We start from the raw sequence: 23,008 nt of genomic DNA, 5'->3' as shown, positions 1-23,008 counted from the left end.
AGGCCAGTTAGTTTAACATCAGTGATGGGGATAGTTTTAGAAACATTCATCAGGACATGTTCACAGGTCAGTGAGGTGCATCTATTGTGTGGCTGAAGAGAATTAGCATATTTTCTGATTTTTGTGTGCTAGTTTTCTTCTCATTTTCAGCCTACACCGCTGGCCAGCAGCAATGTGAAGAGAGTGAAATGTGTAAACCGCTCCCTGTCAGTACACAGCCTCTTCATCGACAAGTACTCAGCTGGATCTCCTCATGGTGACACACTGAAACTGGGCCCACTGCAATCCCAGGCTAAAGCTTTAGAGGAACTCAGAGATGATTTGGCCCCAGACATGCCATGTGCAGTCCCACTAGCATGTGGACACACCCTAGTACTCATGAACGAAGCTCCCAGCTTTGCTTTCCTTTGGACTCAACAAGGGAATTTGAGAGGGTGATCCTGACCTTTGCACAGCCCAGGATCTCCATAAATTTTGTCTAAGTTTCCATCCTGATAGTCTATTATCACTGCAGAGTGTAAACACAACACAGAGACAGCAATCACAAGTGATATCAATTGGCACATGGAAGGGCAGTCTCCAGTGGGTGGTAACATGGTGTCCCACTGGCCAGTCACCACCCAACTCAAGTCAGGCAGCCCTTGCCTATTAAGATGCCGACCCACCACAGTCCATCTGCTTCAATGGGTGCTTGGAACTTAGAATGTCTGCTCAACAGGTGGACAAATCCATCGCATCAGACAAACAAAATAAACAAAAAGAAAGAAAATGGCAATTCTTTAAATGGTCAGGACCATGTGCACAGGATTGACAGGCCACTTGCAGCTAGTCAAAAATGTGTGCAAGACCACCGAAATCAATGTGGAACTTGATAGGTTGAACATTGACATGACTTTTCTACAGCTCAATAGAGGTGGGTCACAGAAAGAAAAACATCACATGCTCACCTGGCAAGGAAAGAGTTAAGAAGAAACACATGAGCAAGGCATCGGTTTCACTGTAAGGAACTCACTACTCTAGTACCACAACGGCCCACATATATGATTTGAGCTAGTTCTCTCCATCCACCTCCCAACTCAAACAGGACCAGTGAACCTGATGAGTATCTAAGCTCCAACATTGTACTCCACTACAGAGGTAAAAAACCAGCTCTGAAGAGCTCGACACTGCTATCAGCAGAATCCCTAAGTCAGAACATCTTAGCCTATTGGGGATTTCAGCATGAGAGTGGGTAAGGACCATGAGGCCTGCCTCTGCCATCATGGCCTAGGAAAGGTTAATGAGAACAGAGAGACAGACTACTTGAGCTTTGCTGCTACCACAAACTTTGTGTAACTAATACTTCCTTTCAGAAAAAAACACGCCATAAGGTGGCATCCAAGATCAGAGCATTGGGACCAGTTGACTTGACCGTCACCAGTCCCAACTCTCTCAATACTCACCACTACCATGGCGCTGGCTGTCATACAGATCACTCCCTGGTGAGCACTCCCTGGTGACAGGATACAGTCCTTGAAGATTTTTTCATTCAAAGCAGAAATGCCATTCTCATATCAATATCAACCATACTTCTTGCCTAGGTAAAAACCAACAGCTCTGTGACTCAACTGAACAGGTGCTCATGGGCATCCCCACCCAGAGTGTAAAAATGAAATGGAATGTACTTCGAAACACCATCTATAATCCTGCACTCTCAACATATAGAAAGCAGGAGCAGAAAAAATGCTGACTGGTTCCAGGCTAACAAAGCTGCAAAGGTGCCTGTCGTTGAAGCCAAGCAGTCCACTTTCATTAATCACAAGTGAGAAGACTCTGAGTGCACTGAGAGCTGCTCAAAGCAAAGTCCAGCAAACTGTGAGGCAGTACACTACTGGTTACAACTTTTCCAGAATATCCAGATATCGTTTGCCGTGGGTAACACTAGGAGCATATATGAAATGATCAAAAAGGCAACAGGTCCATCAGCAGAGAAAGGGGCTCCACTGAAAGCAAAGGCAGGGGAGGTCATCACCGACTGCAATAAACATTTGGAGAACACCACCTTGAGTTGTACTCGAGGAAGAACACTGTCACCGAGGAAGCTCTTGACACCACAGAAATTCTGCCTGGCATGGCAGAGCTAGAACTCAAACTCACAGTGGAAGAGCTTAGCAAAGCTATTGACTCACTTGCCATGGTCAAAGCTCCAGGTGCTGATGCTGTACCACCTGAATTCATCAAGCACAGAAAACCAACACTCCTACAGCACCTACATAATCTTCTCCATCTCTGTTGGAGGGAGGGCACAGTGGCCCAGGATATGTGTGATATAAAGATTGTAACCCTGTACATTAACAAGGGCAAGCGCAGTGGTTACAAAAACTATCAAGGCATCTACCTGCTGAGCATTGTGGGATAAGTATTTGCCTGTGTTGCCTCTGTGAGACTGCAGATCCTGGCTGAACACGTCAACCCCGAGTCCCAGTGTGGTTTCAGAACTGGAAGATTTACAATTGACATGACCTTCTCTGTCCATCAGCTGGAAGGGAAATGCTGTGATTGCTTGTTCTGGGAGAAAGCTGCACCATTTTGTGTGAAAGAATGTTCCCTACTGCCTCTCATGATTAGGCCGGCTCTGACTTTTTTGTTTTGTTTCCCTGTCCTAGACATTCTCAACACCTGTCCCCAAATGTTGATAGGAAGTGAAATGGTCAGCGTCCCATGTTTCAACACCAGTAATCTGTGGGCAGAGCTGTTCATAAATTGAGATTTTTGAGGACAGGTCTTGGGGTTTTTGTTAGGGTTGGGAAGTGACTGGGCTGAGGCACTGATGTGATGTTTCTATTGCACGCTCTTGCAGGAGCTGATCCTGGATGCAGAGGACATTTGGATTCAACTAGAGGGTCTGTCAGAGACTACTGAGTACACACTGAGACTGCAGTCAGCACATGGCGCCATGAGAAGCACAGCAGAACATGCCTCATTCACTACAGGTATGAGCGGAGTGAATGTGCAAACTGGTGAGCCCTCTTCTCCAGCCTGAGTACAGGGATCCATCTAAAACAAGGATAAATACAACTCTACTAAATATCAACTCACTAAACTAACCCTTAAGCTCTGAAAGTTTCTCCCCAGATTTCTCCAGCTCACTAACACACCCTCGAAAATGCTCCCTCAAACCTCCCTCTTTGACCAAAGGTAAAGGTGTCACATGTCTTCGTATCTCCTCATGTTGCTAGGTGTCAAACTTTATTTCATAATACTCCTGTGAAACACCTTCGGACATTGTATTGTGTTATTATAAACACAAGTTGTTATTGTAGTTGCTAAATGTATGACTGACATTTCTAATTGACATCAGTGGCCTGTCCTTTAATTCTAAGGAGCTAATTCGGGGGGATTTAAATAAATTGCTTGGCTTAAGTTATAAAGATCCCGTTTGGATCCTACCAACATTCAGAAAAGCCAGTGGAACTTGCAAAGTGGTAAAGAATTTAAGAAAATAAAGTTTGCATCTTCCAGATGTCAACTCAAAAGGAATGAAACACAAAAATGCACCAGTATCATTCCAATAAGAACTGGAATGTATCGCAATATCTTCAATTTCAAATTAGACTAAATCTTAATATCACACCACATCAACCACAGTAGAGCCCATAATTAGCAAATCACCAGATTTTGAGTCCCTATGTTAAAGGTATATTAATTGTGTTTAATTGCATGTAGGTGTTGGGTATTAAATGGAGGTTCACTTGAGCCCATATAAATGGACACCAAATGAAACCAGAGTTTTCAGGTTAGAAGGTACATGCTTGTAACTCTGTAAATAAATTACTATAAAAAGTGTATTAGGATTTGCTCCAATTTATCTGGCTTTCTGGAATTCAGCCATTCTAGCTCAAACAAAACCTAGTATTACCCCAGCAATAAAATCAAATAAACCCTAATATTACCTCATTAAAAATTCCAATATCTGCATTACAGATGAGTATAATCTCCCATTTCACCTAACACAAACCCTGATGTATGTACTATTAACTCTCATCAAACTCCATACCTTTCAAGTCCAAGCTTCCACAGAACTGCAGTCCTCACTCATTGGGAACAAAGGAACAAGAAGAGACTATTCAGCCCCTTGAGCCCATCATTCAAAGAGAAGATCATGGCTGGTCTGCATCCATATTCCATTGTCTAGACAAAAACTTATGAACCTCAGATTTTGGGTGAGGGAGTGTCGACTGTTTTTTTTGTGTGACACAATTCCACATCTGTATGATGATTGTTGCTGATAGCAATCCTGGGACCACCCCATCGCCACTGCCCTCAACCCCAGATGGATGTTGGGTGGGGCTGGGATTTGGGCTAAGGTGTGATTAAGTCGTAATCAACAAGCCTGTGACCCTTGCTGTTACAGCTCCGTGTGTAAATATTGGCCCCCTGGGTGAGGTACCAGAGAGCCCCGATTGGCACTGAGATTGCACCCAAGCAATGAGTCAGTGCCTTCAGGAGGGGAAAGCAGAAAGTTGGTGAGGAAATGTGTGTGTGTATATACTACACACTAACAGATCTGCCGGTGGCATTATTGGGCAGTACATACAACATAATGGATCACTTTAGAATCAAGGATTCAAAGTGGCTTAAGAAGACATATTCTTTTTTCACAACACGGTTCTCTGGGTTTGTTTTTCCTGTGCTTTAACAATCCAATTCTCTCTCTCAAGATCATTATTTCATTAAACCCATAAATCAGTGACTTTTGCATATATTTATTTTGCTCCATTATAAATAGTTTTCACTTCTAATTCTCACTGCTGAGAATTTACAACAAGATGTAATGCAAAGGTAGGCGTTGGAGATAGTTATCTGGTAATTCCTGGTAGTAAAGAGGGAGATGGAGGTTAAAGGGAGAAATGTTTCCTTACTTCTCTTCATAGCCTTGCTAATGTCCCCTTGTCCTAGACCACTCTACTAGGTTCTCTCTCTTCACCCTCTCCATTCAAAACTCCAATCAATCAAATCTCGCTTAACATCCTATATTCCAAGAAATACAAACCGAGTTTATGTAATGTGAGAGCCATCGGGTGACAGCCACTCCAAAAATGATTTGATCTCTTTGTTTTCTCATTACGAACACAGTAGACAAAATTGGGAGAGTTGTTAATGCACTGAGTGAACTGGGCAGGCAGAAGTAACCTCACAAGTCAACACAGATGAAGATAGAACACTAAATTTGCAGAGCTATTATTAAATTCAATTAGTTTTTGCCTCAGCACCTAATCCAGCAGTGAATCCCACAGCCTCATCACCGTCTGTAAAGAATTTCTTCTGCTTTCTTTTCCAAACCTCACCTTGTATCTTTGGCTTCTCATTCTTGACTTTCAATTAGTCTGCTTCTCTGTAGTCTATAACCACGCTTTCATATTTTAACAGCTTCTTTATAATCGCTCCATAATGTGCATAATTCTAACAACTTTTCATATTTGTTTGTTTTGGATTTTATACTCAGGTGCATGAACAATGCTCAGTGTTAAACCTGCTGAAAGCCATCCGCAGACATTTTCGGGCTTGCCAGCTGGGATGTCTCTTAATACACTGCGTATTTCAGCATGTTGCCCTCTGCAGTGATTTGTGGCGTGTATGAACAGGCTGAGAAAAAATGGAGCTCTTCAGCCAGTCAGGTTGAATAATTCTTACTGAGACACACAGGTTCCAAATGAGGAAGTGCAAAAACAATAAATAGAAATTAGATTTAAATAATGTACAGAAAGTAAAATAAAGAACAGGAGATACAGATGGATGGGATAAAGATAAAAGAGACAGACAGAACAATTAAAAATACTTGCTTTTATTTTTTTAAAAACTTCCATTTATTTACTCTGAGGGAATGAGACTCCACATTTAAAAATTAATTAATAATCCCACCATGGCAGATGGTGAAATTTGAATTCAATAAAAAATATCTGAAAATAAATGTCTGACCTCAAAACCATTACCGATTGTTGTAAAAAACCTGTCCTTTTAGGGAAGGAAACCTGCTGTCCTTACCTGGTCTGGCCTACATGTGACTCCAGGCCCACAGTAATGTGGTTGACTCTTTAATGCCCTCTGAACAAGGGCAAGTAGGGACGTACAAGAAATGCTTAGCCAGTAATGCCCACATCCCATAAACAAATATAAAAAAAAAATTGGAGCCAGAGAGGTTGTTCAGCATTAATTATCACTTATCACACCCATGAAATTCCACTTACTTCTGCATGCGCCAGCCCTAACTCTCCTGGCCATCTTTAGTTTAGAATGAATGGGCAAGTTCACTTCATTACAGTGCTGGGTCTATCAGTATGGACTATAACACAATCTGCAGAGGAGCAACGTATGTATGTCTCAGTTTAACTTTGCACGTGTATAATTCAGAAGTTTCTGTCAGATTTACTCAGTTACAACAGTGAGCACTGACAGCCTCAACATTAATCCCATCACAAATTCCAAGCCAAATTAATTCCCATATCCTGAGGTTAGGTCGGAATATTGTTGTAAATCTGCTCCTTGCATTTGCTACTGTTTAGCAATCTACTTATTGTTAATAATCTACTGGGTAGTTTGGAAACTAAGCTGCTGTCTGACAGAAAGTTTCTTCCATCATTTTCCAAAATCAAAATATTCATGTGGGTTCACTTGATTATACTAGGATCTCTTGGCTCAAACAGAAATCTATTCCATAACCTTTGGCTCAGACAACATGTCTTGTGTACGTCCATGAGGAGGTAAAGGAACAGTTTGTAGAGAGTGAATGCTCACGGGAGTGGATTTTGGCACTGAGCACAGTGCAAGAATCTGAGGAAGAAATCCAACTCACTCACTGTGATGTTAACAAAGAGTTAGGATTGGAATATCAAAGGCTGGTCCAAACTTTTACATTTAAAACAGCTGAGCAGGAGCAGTACTTTGAAATGCTTGAGAGGACTCAGTTAGGAGACAGAATTCAGCCATTATGTGACAAGATGATGGTGGAGGGGGTGGCAATTCTGGATTTAGTTTTAGGGAATGAATGCGGACAGGTGGAAGGGGTATCAGTAGGAGAGCACGTTTGTGGTAGTGATCATAATTCGGTGAGATTTAGCATAGTTATGAAAAAGGACAACGGCAAAATAGGAGTCACATTTTGAAACTGGGGGCAAAGGCCAATTTTACTAAGCTGAGGAGTGATTTAGCAAGCGTGGACCAGAAACAACCATTGGAGGAAACAGCTACTGGAAGGTAAATCAGTGTCGGAGCAGTCGGGGGAGAGGGGGGTATTCAAGGCGGAGATTCAAGAGGTTCAGGGTAAACATGTTCTGACAAAGAAAAAGGGTGACACAGCCAAATCTAGAGGCCCCTGGGTGATAGAAGGTGAGACAAATTAGGGAAGCTGAGGTCAGGCACTGAGAGCTTAATAATGGTGAAAACCCAGTAGACTATAGAAAGTGTAAGGACGAAATTAAAAGGGAAATTAGGAAAGCAAACAGAGGACATGAGAGAAATCCAGGCAACTAAAAGGTAATGAGCAGGATGACTAAGGGGAGAGTAGGGCCTCTTTAGGACCAAAAAGGAATGTAGGAGCGAGATTGGACCATTCAACCCCTCGAGTCTGCTTGCTATTTATCATCACTTATCTTTTACCTCATCATCTTCCTGCACTATCCCTGTATCCCTGAGATAATAGGAAACCTAAGTGTGGAGGCAGAGGATGTTGCTGGGGCTCTTAACGAATACTTTGGGACTGTCTTCACAAAAGATTGTGTTGTAGCTAAGGATGAGTGTGTGTGAAATATTGGGTGGAATAAATACTGCAGGAGAGGAAGAATGAAAGGGTATGATATCTTTGAAAGTAGATAAATCAGCAGGCCTGGATGAAATATGTCCCAGCTCGTTAAACAAAGCAAAGGAAGAAATTACAGAGGCTTTGACATCATATTTCAATCTTCTCTGGAAGATTGGAGTAGTGCCAGAAGACTGGAGAACACCTAACATTGTACCATTCTTTAAAAAGCAAGGCCAGTTAGCCTAACTTCAGATGTGGATACATTCTTGGAATCAATTCTAAGGGACAATATGCTTAGAGAGGCATAGATTAAAATCAACATAGAATTTTTAAGGGAAGGTCATATCTGACTAACTGGTTCTAACATTGTTGAAAGGCAGGAAGCAAAGGGTAATGTTTGACAGGTGTATTTGTGACTGGAAGGATGATTCCAGTGGGGTTCAGCAGGGCTGAGTACTGGGCCCTTTGTCTTTTGTATGAAAGCTTTAGATTTAAATGTCGGAGGTGTGATAAAGAAATGTGCAGATGATACCAATATTGGCTGTGTGTTTGACAGTGAGAAGGCAAGCTTTAGACTGCAGAAATATATAGATAGTCTGATCACTTCAACAGGAAAGTGGAAGATGGAATTCAATCCAGAGAAGTATGAGGGAGGTGAATAAGGCAAGAGAATACACAATAAATGGGAGGATACTGCATAATGTGGACGATCAGAGGGTCTGTGGAGTTTAGTGAATGTCCACAGATCCTTAAAGGTAGCAGGACAGGTCAATAAGGGGGTTAAAAAAGCACACGGCCTGCTGTCCTTTATTAGCCAATGGAGACATAGAACATGAGATTACAGAGATTATACTAGTTGGACAACAGTTTGAGCACTGCTTACATTCCTGGTCACCACATTACAGGAAACCATGTTTTCAATCTACCTAGAATTACAGGTATCCTCAGGGCATACAATATTCCTTGGACTGCTGTTCTCGCCGCATCCTGAGATCCACACTCAGTGCCATGCGCTGCCTTATGAACACACTCGACCTCTCCCTTCAGCAGCACCAACTCCTATCCCAATGCTGTCCTTGTATCCAGCTTCACTTTATTCTTTGCCTCATCTGACGCCTTAACAAGAAACTTTTTCCCTTCCTTTTAGGTGTTAAGGAATGCAAGCCCTAACAATTTATTTCAAATCACGCTTTCACAGATTGCTGACCCTTGTTCTGCTATTAACAGACTCTGCTATCTTCCCTTTATACCACTATCAGCACCTTCTTTACTCTTCACCACAACCATTAACACTCCCTTTGCCTTGTGTCCATGACATCGTCAATCTCTCCTTAGCTGTTGCCTATCCCTGACCTTCTATCTTGCTCCAATCCCTCTTAAACAGTATAAAATCCATCAAATTTCTACTTCTCTTGAGCTCTGAAGAAGAGTCATATGGACTCGAAATGTTAACTCTGTTTCTCTCACAACGAATGCTATCAGACCTGAGTTTTTCCAGTATTTTCTGTTTTTTTTTGAGATTTCCAGCATCCACAGTATTTTGCTTTCATTATACAGGAAAGATATTCCTGTGCTGGAGAGGATGCGGGAAGGCTCCCGAGGATGTTGCCAGGACTAGAGGATTTTAGCAATGAGGAGAGATTGAATTGGCTGGGGTTGTTCATGGAACAGAGGAGGCCGAGGGCCGATTTGATTGAAGTGTATAAAATGATGAGGGGCCAAGAGAGGTTAAATAGTGACAACAAAGGGGTCAAAAATTGGCACATAGATTTAAAGTACATGGTAGAAGGATTAGAGAGGAGATGAAGAAAATGTTTTTCACCCAGAGTGTGGTGAGGTTCTGGAACTCGTTGTCTGGAAGGGTGGGAGAGGCAGAAACTCTCAGCACATTTAAAAAACCCTTGGACATCCACTTGAAGAGCCATGATCTTCAGCATTAAGGAGCTCGTGCAGGATGATGGGATTCAGCTGGATAACTCATCGGTGACCAGCACAGACACAGTGGGCAGAACGGTCTCTTTCTTAAATTCCCATAATTTCCATGATAGAATTAACTCAATTTGTGGCAAAGGAGAGGAGTGAAACTGGAGGTAGAGATAGGTGGTGTGGATCTGAGGTATAGGATGTCTGCTTGGTGGAGAAGGATCTAGTGATGGTTGGTTTGGGAGGTGGGGGTTGGCCTGATCTACCCCCAGCTCTACATGGCCAAATACAGTCTAATTCAAATTTTCTATCGTTATTGAATCAGTTAGAAACAATAATATCACCCTCTTGGGCAGTATGAGATGTGCAAAAGAAACCTTGGAGGAGTAAGTCTCCTGATAATTATGCAATTCAATTCCTCCTCTGATTTTATGGCTGAGATCAAGAATCCAATTAATAACGGTGAATGCAAACCCACGTACAACAATAACAACTCAAGCATTGGTGAAAACTGCTCGAGTGAAACAAACGGCACTAGGGGATTGGTCCCAGCCAAGGGCCCTGTGTTATAGGTTCTAAGTGACACCCAATCACAGTATCATATGTTCCGTAGGTAACAGTGACCTCCACTAACACCAGCTTGAGCCTGTTTAAAGAGGTGGTGTCACAGCACCTTTCAGCAAACAGAGAAAATGCCAGAAATATTCGACAGGCCAGGCAGCATCTGTGGAGAGAGAAACAGAGTTAACATTTCAGCTTGAAAAATTTTAATCAGAACACTCACTGGTTCTCTCCAATCAGCTCAATTTTTTTCTAAATCTCAGTCACTCTGTCCCTAATTATAAATTATAATTATATCCAATAACTTCCCCTCATAGAAGTTAGACTAACAGGTTTGTAACTTCCTGGTTTCCCTCTAGCTTTGTTTAAATAATGGAGCTTTGTTTGCCATTTTCCACTTTAAAGGACAATTCCTGAATCCAGAATGTTCTGGAAAGGTTATGATTAAAGTGAGTGCAATTTCCTCACCTCCTCCCTTTTAAAACTCTGCAGGTGGTTTGGTAGGGAAATATCATCAGCTCCTGGGGATTTTAACTATAATGAACCCTGAAAAAAAAACAATTAACTTGACTATTACCTGCAAAAACATAGCCTTTTTGCACCTCAGCCCTAAACAAATGGCCTCTGTCCTTATGCCCAGACAGACCAAGTTCTTTCTTTCCAATACTACAATGGTTGGTTCCTCCTCTGGCTTTTCCCATGTACAACGCTAGTTGATCACTCCTTCATATTATCAAGCATTGCTGTGGATTTGGCCAGGTGCCCTTCCTGCCACTAATCCTCCCCATGTATCCAGGCTGGAGACTGGTACAAATGTATGCCTGCTTGCTTACGCCAGTGGCTGGAATAAACCAGTTATCACCACCAGCCTCCCCCATGCAAAATTCAGTAAGCTCCATTCTCAACAATTACAGAACTCTAGCGTAGGAATCTCTGTCTTTGTGAGAAGATTTGAGAACTGGATGAGTTCTTAGTAGGTCTGCTGCTTTTATTGGTGAATTGGTTCATTCGCTCGTTTTTTGGTTCAATGGTCCACAACTCATGTTTTGCGTTGGGGTCATTGATAGGTCATTTCAAAGCCCTTCATGGCTGCTATTGTTCCTAGAGTTTGAGGAGTGAAGTGAGGAGGCATTGATGAGTTGCTTCTCCTGGTGCTCTGTCTTCTCCCGAAGTCCTGATCCATTGTTTCTCACTGTAGTGGGCAGGGTCTACCCATACCCATGGGACTGCACTCAGCACCTACTTAATGGAGACACCATCAGCGGCATCTATACCATCTACATCAATGGAGAGCCACAGCAAAGCGTGCAAGTCTTCTGTGACATGACAACCGATGGAGGAGGCTGGACTGTGAGTAAAATTTCATTCTTTCTTCCTGCACTTATTGTTCAATAACAGACTTTGGGACTGCTTATCTCACAATCTCTTCCACAAGATCCTCACTCTCATGAGGTGAGGCTTGAGTCTCAAACTATTATGTTCTTGCTGAATCCACTTCAATGAAATCCCAGTTTGTGGTACTTTGCTAGCACGGAGAACCTGAGCTGAACAGCTAGGCATCAGAACATAGAATGCTGCTCAGGGTGGGGAGATAAGGACATGAAGTGAGGTCAGTTGATAAGCCATGGCAAGGCACAAGTTCACAAGAAGTATTAAATGTGTGTAGGTTGGAGGTGGGGGAGAAAACCATGGGAGATGCAGAAGGCCATGAGTCAAGGTCCTGGCAAATCAACTACTCATGATGCTGGCACTCAATACTGAGGATCAGACGTGGACCAAGGGTGCTTCAGGTTGGGGAAAGATGGAGGAACATTCAGAGGGCAATCCCATGCAGAATATTTCCTTCAGGCAAAACAGGGACTGCTAAAGCAGGAAGCAATCTGCACTCAGGTACAAGCCAGTCACAGTCAGCCAGATGAATGAATGTTGATGTAGTTGCTCGATTCTGTGTAAACAGGGGATGATGATCCAACAAAGCTGATCCCTTGGCCCAGATTCGAAGGTTAGAACCAGGCAAACTTTACAATTAGGTTTCCTCCATCCAGCGAGGAAATAGTTCACTTTGTATGGAATTGGCTCTTAAACACAGAGTAAGGACCGAACACTCCCAGGACAGGTACAACACTGGATTAGATACAGAGTAAAGCTCCCTCTACACTGTCCCCATCAAACACTCCCAGGACAGGGTTAGATATAGAGTAAAGCTCCCTCTACACTGTCTCCATCAAACACTCCCAGGACAGCTGCAGCACAGGGTTAGATACAGAGTAAAGCTCCCTCTACACTGTTCCCATCAAACACTCCCAGGCCAGGTACAGCAGGGGGTTAGGTACAGAGTAAAGCTCCCTCCACACTGTCCCCATCAAACACTCCCAGGGCAGGTACAGCGCGGGGTTAGATACTAAGTCGGACATTCTCTGTTACTGGTGCTGAGTTTTGTACATTCAGTTGATCCATGCCATTCCAACACCTCCATGCTGCCCTGGAATCTTCTCATGTTTGAAGATATAATCAGAATGTCAGAAATAATGATGATTACTTAGTGAACTAGAGAGTACAGTTAATGCACTGCCCTTTCCTGATACAGGTGTTCCAGAGACGACAGAATGGACTGACGGATTTTGCACGGACATGGGCGGATTACCGAGTGGGCTTTGGAAACCTGGAGGATGAATTCTGGCTGGGTAAATAAAACAAGATCACATTCCAAATCTGAGAAAAGGGGCAGATGTTCTGTCATCGGTTCCATGGTTTAAAATAAACATCCTAATTCACTCTACTTTTGACATTTATGGAGGTTGATTCTGCCTTTCACTGAAGGTTTGATCACTTAATGTCCCGCTTTCATTTGCCTCAACCGTCACATCCATTGTTTCTCAGCCGAGGTGGCAATTGTTCAATAATGGTGGCTCTCCCTAACCTCAATCCTCTACCTTGTAGAAACTACTCTATCCATTCAATGCTGTCCTCAAGTTTGGTGTGAGAATGACCAGAATGAAATGCCTAAAAAATGCCTTTGTCATTTTACTCCTGGATTTTGCCTGTAGGAGTGTCTGGCAAATTCATCTGTAATTCTGCGACACTTCAGAATATTCAGAGAGGATTAGCAGCCCTGAGTTCACTGATTGTGTCAGGAATTCAGACTATTATATTGGGATAGAGAAGGTGTTTCAGCTCCACAGTCCTTAACACAATCTCTCCATATTCACAGGCAAGAAGCCAGAACACTGGCACACTCTGTGTCTTTACTCTGAGTCACACTCACTCTGCAAACATAAAAGAACGTAAGAAATAGGAGCAGGAGTAGACCATACAGCTCCTCAAACCTGCTCTGCAATTCAATGTAATCTTAATCCTCTAGCACAACTCCACTTTGCCCACCACTTGCCATATTCCTCAATCCCTTTGTAGATCAAAAATCTAACTCAGCCTTGAGTATATTCAATGACCCAGCCTCCACGATCTCTGGGGGAAGAGAATTCCAAAGACTCAAGGCCCTCACTGAAAAGAAATCCCTCCTCATCTCAGTTTTAAATGGGAGGCCCTTTATTTTGAAATTGTGCCTCCTATTTCTGGATTCCCTCATGAGAGGAAACATCTGCTTAGCATCCACCCTATCAAGCCCCCTCAGCCTTATATTTTCAATAAGATCACTTCTCGTTCTTCTGAACTCTAATGAGTCTAGGCCCAACCTCTCCTCAGAAGACAAACTCCTCATCTCAGGAATCAGCCGAGTGAACCTTCTCTGAGCTGCTTCCAATACAAGTATATCCCTCCTTAAATAAAGAGACCAAAACTGCACACAGTATTCTAGGTGTGGCCTCACCACTGCCCTGTGCAGCTGTGGCAAGACTTCCCTTCTTTTACACTACAAACCCTTTGTAATAAAGGCCAACATTCCATTTGCCTTCCTAATTACTTGCTGTACCTGCATGTTAACATTCCTGTGATTCATGTACATGGACATCCAAATCCCCCTGTACTGCATAATTCTACAGTCTCTCTCCATTTAAATAATATCCTAATTTTCTGTTCTTCCTGTCAAAGTGGACAACCTCCATGTGCCAATTTCTTGCCCATTCACTTAACCTACCCCCCATGTCACTTTGCAGACTCTTTGTATCCTTGTCTTATTTGCTTTCCTGCCTTTCTTTGTATCATCAGCAAATTTGGCTACAATACTGTTGAACCCTGGTTACCAGTTTGTTGGGGTTATGGACCTGGGTTGCATGCTTGTTTCAGAATGGCCAAGATGGCAAACAACTCAGTGCACCAGTGTTTGCAATTTGATTTCCAGACCTATGGCCGTAAGTATACTTACATGCTGCCAGGATCAATGGTATTGTTTGTGTTTCTGTGTCATCTTTCAATGGGTTTTCTTCTTTTTGACACTGACTTTATTTCCAGCTTTCTTTTCGACTCCCATATTGACCAGACTACTCTCAGATGCAAGCTCTTCTCGAGTAAACTCAATGGTTGAGTTTCCCAGAATTTCATTATTTGTCTGCTTCATGGAAAATTCTGTCTCCAAAGCCTCTTTGGCTTCTTACAGCTTCTTCAGTTCTTCCATTGGCGGACTGCCTCCTGGAAAATGAAGCATTGTTGGGTCTTCTCTGCCAACTCATCCTTCTTTTACTCAGAGAAGTACAGAACTCTTTCTGTTTCTCCTCATACTCTTCCAGATGTACATACTTAGACAGGAGGGAAACTGGCAGTGTGTGAATCTCTTTTGGCAGGTTTTCACTTTTTTTTGGACGTTGTTCACCTCAACCTGGACTCTGTCCCTCAGGATGGCCTCTCCTAATTTTTTGGCTTTCCTACCGTGCTCTTGCTTGAAACATCCTGCATTTCTTTACGTTGATGGGTCTTCACACACACCTTTTCCAAAACAGGAACATTTTTCAGCTTCCTTTTGGAATCTCTGTGACATATCAAGGTTGATTTCCCTCAGCCTGTTTTGTCCTCCGTCTCTCAATACCAACATTTGTAGTTATGCTGATTGGCTTCCGTAATGGGCAGTAACTCTACTTAAGCCTCTGACTTGAATATCTTCTCCTGTGTGTGTTCTTAATTTACTATCAATTTCTTCCAAATTTAATTTATATTCACCATAATTCAGATATATGAAGGTGTGTTCACCAATCACTCTAGTGGAAGCTCCTGTGTCCATTTCCATTCTAATGGGTCTGCCATTTACCTTCGCTGTTACACGTATTGGTTTTGTTTTTCCAACCTCCAAATTAAATAACAAATAAATATCTGAATCTGTTATTTCAGGCTCTTCTACATTGTAGATCACAAATGTTTTTTTCTTTTGGTTGAAAGTCTGTCTGATTCTTTCCTTGCACTCTCTCATTAGGTGTCCATTTTGATGACAATAAAAACATTCAATTTTGTAAACTGCCAATCGTTATAAGGTTATCTTTCCACCTCTATTGGAATTATTCCTTGTTTTCTCTGCTAAGTCATTTCTTCTTATTTTTATGCTACTATTTCCCGCTTCTTGGCAGAGTCTTGCATTTTCATGCCCTTTTTGGCTGGGGCTTCCCACCCAATATGAAGGATGTCGCTGTTTTGCGCCACCCTGTATGGCTTTCTAATCCATTACTGCACTTTCCATGGCCAGTGCTATTGCTCGCGCCTTCTTAAAATCCAAATTTGTTTCAGACAGTAATCTCTGCTGAATCATGTCCTGAATCACACCGTACACTAAACAATCTCTGAGCATATTGTTTAAAGATGTACCAAACTCGCAATGTTCTGTTAGTTGTTTCAAACTTGCCAAATAACAAGCAACTGTCTCCCCCGGGGCTCTATTTCTTGAGTTAAACTTGAACCTTTGCATCATGACGGAGGGCTTTGACTAGGGTAATGACCCTTGACAACGTCTACCAATTCTTCAAAACTTTTCGAATCTGGGGCACTGGGTGGCGTCAAACTTCGAATCAAGCCATGGGTTTTACTCCCACACGTGGACAAGAAGACCGCTCACCTCTTCTCTACCCCCGCAATGTCGTTTGCTTGGAAAAAGAACACAAGGCATTCAATATAATGAGACCAATCATCCATGGCTGGATCGAAAGGATAAATTCTTCCAAATTGTGGCATTCTACGGGGGGATTGCTTTGACGATTAGGACAGAAATTCTACTTACAATTAGCGAGCAGGCTAGAGACTGATTTTGTTTCCCCTGATTTCTTTTGTTAACTTGTTTTATCCTTGAGGCCAGTTTACTTCATCTTCACTTTTTTTGTGCTTTTTCCTCATTGCCAGTTTGGTGGATCCTGGTCACCAGTTTGTTGGGACTTATGGATCCGAGTTGCATAGTTGCATGCTTGTTTTGGGATGGCCAAGTTGGTACTTTAGACAGTTCTTAGGTGAAACACATTCTGTTTATTTGCAAAGGTACTCAGCAGCTACACTTGTGTGCTTTCAACTCAAACCCTGTCTCCATACTTCTCCTTACCAACTCAGACTACTGACTACAGAGGTACCTCGCGCTACTCCTCTATTGGTTACATAAGATCATGTGATCTTCTTCTATAACATCCTTCTCAAAGGTATGTTACACATTACATAAAACCATAATTGCCACAAATACACTCAGCCCCTTCATCCAACTCATTAATGTAAATAGATGAGACCCCGGCACTGGTCCCTGTGGCCCCCCACTAAGTTACAATTTGCCAAGTTGAAAACAACCCATTTATCCTGACTCTGTCTCCTGTCAGTCAGCCAATCCTCTATCCATGCTAATATATCACCCCAACACCATGAGCACTTACCTTTTACGTATCACCTTATCGAATCCTTTTTGGAAATTCAAATATACTACATCTACTGGTTCCTCTTTATACATCCTGCTTGTTAGATCCTCAAAGAACTCTAATAAATTTGTCAAATGCGATTTCCCTTTCATAAAACCATGTTGACTCTTCCTAATTGTATTACAAATTTCTGTGTGTCCTGCTCCTCCTCCCTTAATAAAGGATCCTAACATTTTCCCAATGATTAATGGGTCTATAGTTTCCTGTTTTCTGTCTCCCTCATTCTTGAATAGAAGTGTTACATTTACAATCTGCTGGTACCTTTCCAGAAACTGGAGAATTTTGGAAGATTACAAGTAATGCACACACCACCTCTGCAGCCACTTCCTTTAAGACACTAGGATGCAGATCAACCTCAAGTCCCAATATCTCTTCCAGTACCTTTTCTCTACTGTGATGACATTTGAAATTTCCACTCTTTTGTCTCTTGATTTTCTGGGGATTCTTTTTGTGCCTTCTACCGAACCAGGTACAGAATACTGTTCCATCTCTCTGCTACTGTCTTGTTTTTAATATTAATTGCCCAGTGTCATCCTCTCAGGGACCTGAGCTCAGCTACTCTTTTCCTTTTTATAAACCAGTAGAAGGTTTTACTGTCATTTTTATTTATTTGCCAGTTTACTCCCATATGTTAATTTTTCCCCTTTTTTAGTCATCCTTTGCTGGTTTCTAATTCTTTTCCCAATCTTCTGGCCTACCACTATCCTTTGCTGCATCGTAAACCTTTTCTTTCAATATGATACCATCCTTAACTTCCTTAGTTAGCCATGGACGGTTCAACCTTCTCATATTCTTTCTCAATGGAATATATCTTTGTTGCGAGTTATGAAATATCTCTTTAAATGTTTGCTACTGTGATAGATTTTAAACTATTTTCATATTCCACTTGAGCCAATTCTGTCTTCACTCCCTTGTAATTGCCTTTATTTAAGTTGAAGATACTAGTTATGGACCGACCCATATTTCTCACCCTCAAACTGAATGTGAAATTCCATCATGTTATGATCGCTCTTGCCTAGAGGATCCTTTACTATGAGGTCTTTAATTAATCACATCTCATTACTCATAATAAAGCCTACTCCCTGGTTGGTTTCAGAATGAACTGTTCTAAGAATCTGTCTCAAATACATTCAATGAACTTATCTTCCTGGCGATGTTTGCCAATTTGATTTCTCCTGTTGATATGAAAATTAAAGTCACCCATGATTATTACAGTACCTATATTACAAGCCCCCATTTTATCTTGATTTGTACTCTGTTCTACAGTGTAACTACTGTCAGGGGGTCAATAAACTACACCCATCACTGATTTCCTTCCTTTGCTTGTTCTTATCTACACCCAAACTGATTCTAAATCTTAATCTTCCAAACCAAGATCATTTCCCATTACCCTCCTGATCTCATACTTTATTAACAGAGCTATCCCACCTCCTTTTCCTTTCATCCTGTCCTTCTGAAATTCCACATATTTGAATATTCAGGTCCCAGCCTTGGTCACCTTGTAACCATGTCTCTGTAATGGCCATCGTGTCATACTCAGTTATTTCTTTTTGTGCCATCAATTCACTCATCTTGTTATGAATGCTGTGTGCATTCAGGTAAAAAGGGTTTAATTCTGTCCTGGTACCAGTTTTGCCCACAGTGACATTATTTGTTGGTGGACTCTTGTCTACTTTAACCCTTCTTGTCACACTCTGGTTATCATCACTGTGTAACCACACTGCGCTAATACCTTGTACATTCTCTTGAACCTTGCAAGTCTCCCCTCATGTGAATCCTCCCTCCACTTACAGCTCACTCATAATGAGACTTTTTAAAGCCTTTCCTAGAGCCTTGGTTATACGATTTACCAGGACACTGGTCTCAGTGCAGTTCAGGTGATGATTGTCCGAATGGTTCACCACCCTCTTTCCCCAGTTCTGGTGCCAGTGCCCCATGAATGTCATTTCTCTTACACCAATCTTTAAGCCACAATGCTCTGATCTGATTTACTCAATGACAACTTGTCCATGGTTCAGGTATCATGCAGAGTTTATTACTTTTCGGATTCATCCATTTAATTTAGCACTTAGCGCCTCATGTTCCCTCATCAGAACCCTGTCTATGTTGTTGGTACCCCCGTGGATCATGACAGCTGAATCCTCCCCCCTTGCTCCAAGGTCCTCCCCAGCTCTGAGGAGATGTCCTTAACCCTGGCACAGGGCAGCCAACTCAGGCTTTGGGATTCACAGTCTTGACTGCAGAGAACAGTGTTTAGCCCCTTAACTATACAATCACCTGCTACAACTAAATTCCTTTCAGAACCCCAGAGCTGAAAGGTTCCCTTGTACCATGGAGCTGTTGTCAGCTTGCACATCCTCCCATCCCTACACACAGGCTGCAAGCACCACAAACCTGTTGGGCAAGTGCTCGGGCTGAGGATGCTCCAATGCTGCACTCTGGATCCTCATAGCTGCCTCACTCACGGTGTCCCGCTGATACTGATCAAATTTGGCTACACAGCCCATTGTCACAATAATATATTGCCTTTGGACCTCCTCTGTTCTTATACTCTGATTTATAAATTTCCAGTTATGGTCACTCCATCGAAATAGTTGCTTTCTCAGTTTCCAGTACAGAGAGGTAAGAGGAAAAATTAACTCACATACCTACTTCTCCCTCACATCACACTAAGATTTTATTCAGATGCTGGACTCATTCTGTTCTGCCTCTCAGCGCTGTCTCACATTCTTTAAGCACACTGTTACTCTGCCTCACTCTCTAAACACACTGTTAATCTGCCTCACTATCTAAACACACTGTTACTCTGCCTCACTATCTAAGCACACTGTTACTCTGCCTCACTATCTAAGCACACTGTTACTCTGCCTCACTCTCTAAACACACCGTTACAATGTCTCAGTCTCTAAACACACTGTTACCCTGCCTCATTCCCTAAACACACTGCAACTCTGCCTCACTCTCTAAACACATTGCTAATCTGCCCCACTCTCTAAAGACAATGTTAATCTGCCTCACTCTCTAAACACAGGGCTATTCTGTCACACTCTCTAAGCAAACTATTACTCTGCCTCACTCTCTAAACACACTGTTACTCTGCCTCACTTTCTAAACACACTCTTAATCTGCCTCACACTCTAAACACACTGTTGCTCTGCCACACTCTCTAAACACACAATTACTCTGCCTCACTCACTAAACACGTTGTTACTCTGCCTCACTCTCTAAACACATTGTTAAACTGCCTCACTCTCTAAATACAGTGGTAATCTGTCTCACTCTCTAAGCACAATATTAGTCTGCCTCACTCTCCAAACAAACTGTTACTCTGCCTCACTCTCTGAACAGTATTAACCTACCTCAATCTCTCTCAACACACTGTTACTCTGTCTTAATTTCTTTAAACATACTGCTAATCTGCCTCACTCTCTAAACACACAGTTACTCTGCCTCACTCTCTAAGCACACTGTCACTCAGACTCACTCTCTAAATACACTGTTACTGTGCCTCACTTTGTAAGCACACTGTTACTGTGCCTCACTCACTAAACACAAAGTTGAACTGCCTCACTCTCTAAACACACAGTTATTCTGCCTCACTCACTAAACACGTTGTTACTCTGCCTCACTCTCTAAACACATTGTTAAACTGCCTCACTCTGTAAATAGAGTGGTAATCTGTCTCACTCTCTAAGCACAATATTACTCTTCCTCACTCTCTAAACAAACTGTTACTCTGCCTCACTCTCTAAACAGTATTACCCTACCTCAATCTCTCACAACACACTGTTACTCTGTCTTAATTTCTTTAAACATACTGCTAATCTGCCTCACGCTCTAAACAAACTTTTCATCTGTTTCACTCTCTAAGCACACTGCTAATCTGCCACATGCTCTAAACACAATGCTACTCTGTCTCACTGTCTAAACAGACTGTTGCTCTGCCTCATTCTCTCAACACACTGTTACTCTGCCTAAATTTCTATAAGAATAATGCTAATCTGCCTCACTATCTAAACATACTGTTACTCGGCCTCACACTCTAAACACACAGTTACTCTGCCTCACTCTCTAAACACTCTGTTACTCTGCCTCACTGTCTACATAAACGGTTAATGTGCCTCACTCTATAAGCATACTATTACTCAGCCTCACTCTCTCTGCACACACTGTTATTCTGTCTAACGCTTTAAACAAACTGCTACTCTGCCTCACTAAATAAACACACAGTTGATCTGCCTCATTCTCTAAATACAGTGCTACTCTGTCTCACTCTCTAAGCACAATATTACTCTGCCTCTCTCTCTAAACACACTATTACTCTGCCTCACTCTCTAAATACACTCTTACTCTGCCTCACTCATGTAGCAAAGTGTTCCCCTACCTCAATTTATCTCAACAAACTGTTACTCTGTCTTAATTTCTTGAAACATACTGCTAATCTGCCTCACTCTCTAAACACACTGTTATTCTTTCTCACACTTTAAAGACACTGTTACTCTGCCTCACTCTCTAAACAAACTGTTACTCTGCCTCACTCTCTAAACACACTCTTACTGTGCCTCACTCTCTAAACACACAGTTGATCTGTCTCACTCTCTAAACACACTGGTACTCTGCCTCACACTCTAAACACACTGTTGCTCTGCCACACTCTCTAAACACACAGTTACTCTGCCTCACTCACTAAACACGTTGTTACTCTGCCTCACTATCTAAACACATTGTTAAACTGTCTCACTCTCTAAATACAGTGGTAATCTATCTCACTCTCTAAGCACAATATTACTCTACCTCAATCTCTAAACAAACTGTTACTCTGCCTCACTCTCTAAACAGTATTACCCTACCTCAATCTCTCTCAACACACTGTTACTCTGTCTTAATTTCTTTAAACATACTGCTAATCTGCCACACGCTCTAAACACACTGTTACTCTGTCTCACTCTCTAAGCACACTGTTACTCAGCCTCACTCTCTAAATACACTGTTACTCTGCCTCACTCTCTAAACACACAGTTACTCTGCCTCACTCTCTAAGCACACTGTTACTCAGACTCACTTTCTAAGTACACTGTTACTGTGCCTCACTTTGTAAGCACACTGTTACTGTGCCTCACTCACCAAACACACAGTTGAACTGCCTCACTCTCTAAACACACAGTTACTCTGCCCCACTCTCTAAACACATTGTTAAACTGCCTCACTCTCTAAATACAGTGGTAATCTGTCTCACTCTCTAAGCACAGGGCTATTCTGTCACACTCTCTAAGCAAACTATTACTCTGCCTCACTTTCTAAACACTGTGTTACCCTACCTCCTCCTCTCTCAACACACTGATACTCTGTCTTAATTTCTTTAAACATACTGCTAATCTGCCTCACTCTCTAAACACACTGTTACTTTGTCTCACTCTCTAAACATCTGTTGTTCTGCCTCATTCACTAAACACACTGTTATTCTGTCTCACGCTTTAAAAACACTGTTAAACTGCTTCACTCTCTAAATAAACTGTTACTCTGTCTCACATTTTCTAAACATACTGTTAATCTGCCTCATTCTCTGAACACAATTTTACCCTGACTAGCTCTTTAAACACACTGTTACACGTCCTCACTCTCTAAGGTCACTGTTACTCTGCCTCACTCACTAAACGCACTGTTACTCTGCCTCACTCTCTAAACACACTGTTATTCTGTCTCACACTTTAAACACACTGTTACTGTGCCTCAATATCTAAACACACTGTTACTCTGCCTCACTTTTTAAACAAACTGTTAATCTGCCTCACTCTCTAAACACACAGCTGATCTGCCTAACTCACTAAAAACAGGTTGTTACTCTGCCAAAGTCTCTAAACACATTGCTACTCTGCGCCACTCTCTGAACACAATGTTAATCTGCCTCACTCTCAAAACA

At 42.1% G+C, this 23,008-nt stretch overlaps 1 protein-coding gene across 1 annotated transcript in view; it reads left to right on the top strand.

Annotated features, from left to right (window-relative positions):
• The first annotated feature begins 1,722 nt into the window (after positions 1 to 1,722).
• LOC121288932 (tenascin-R-like) overlaps positions 1,723 to 23,008 on the top strand; it is a 160,634-nt gene continuing 139,348 nt past the window's right edge. The window contains exons 1-4 of the mRNA XM_041207800.1: positions 1,723 to 1,914; positions 2,840 to 2,972; positions 11,460 to 11,611; positions 12,849 to 12,945. Of these exons, the coding sequence (XP_041063734.1) occupies positions 1,723 to 1,914; positions 2,840 to 2,972; positions 11,460 to 11,611; positions 12,849 to 12,945 (574 nt within the window). The remainder of the gene's footprint in view (positions 1,915 to 2,839; positions 2,973 to 11,459; positions 11,612 to 12,848; positions 12,946 to 23,008) is intronic.

Source organism: Carcharodon carcharias, chromosome 16 (genome assembly GCF_017639515.1).
Source record: "Carcharodon carcharias isolate sCarCar2 chromosome 16, sCarCar2.pri, whole genome shotgun sequence".
NCBI lineage: Eukaryota > Metazoa > Chordata > Chondrichthyes > Lamniformes > Lamnidae > Carcharodon > Carcharodon carcharias.
Note: the sequence above shows the minus strand (reverse complement) of the source record. Positions and strands in the feature narration are given on the sequence as shown.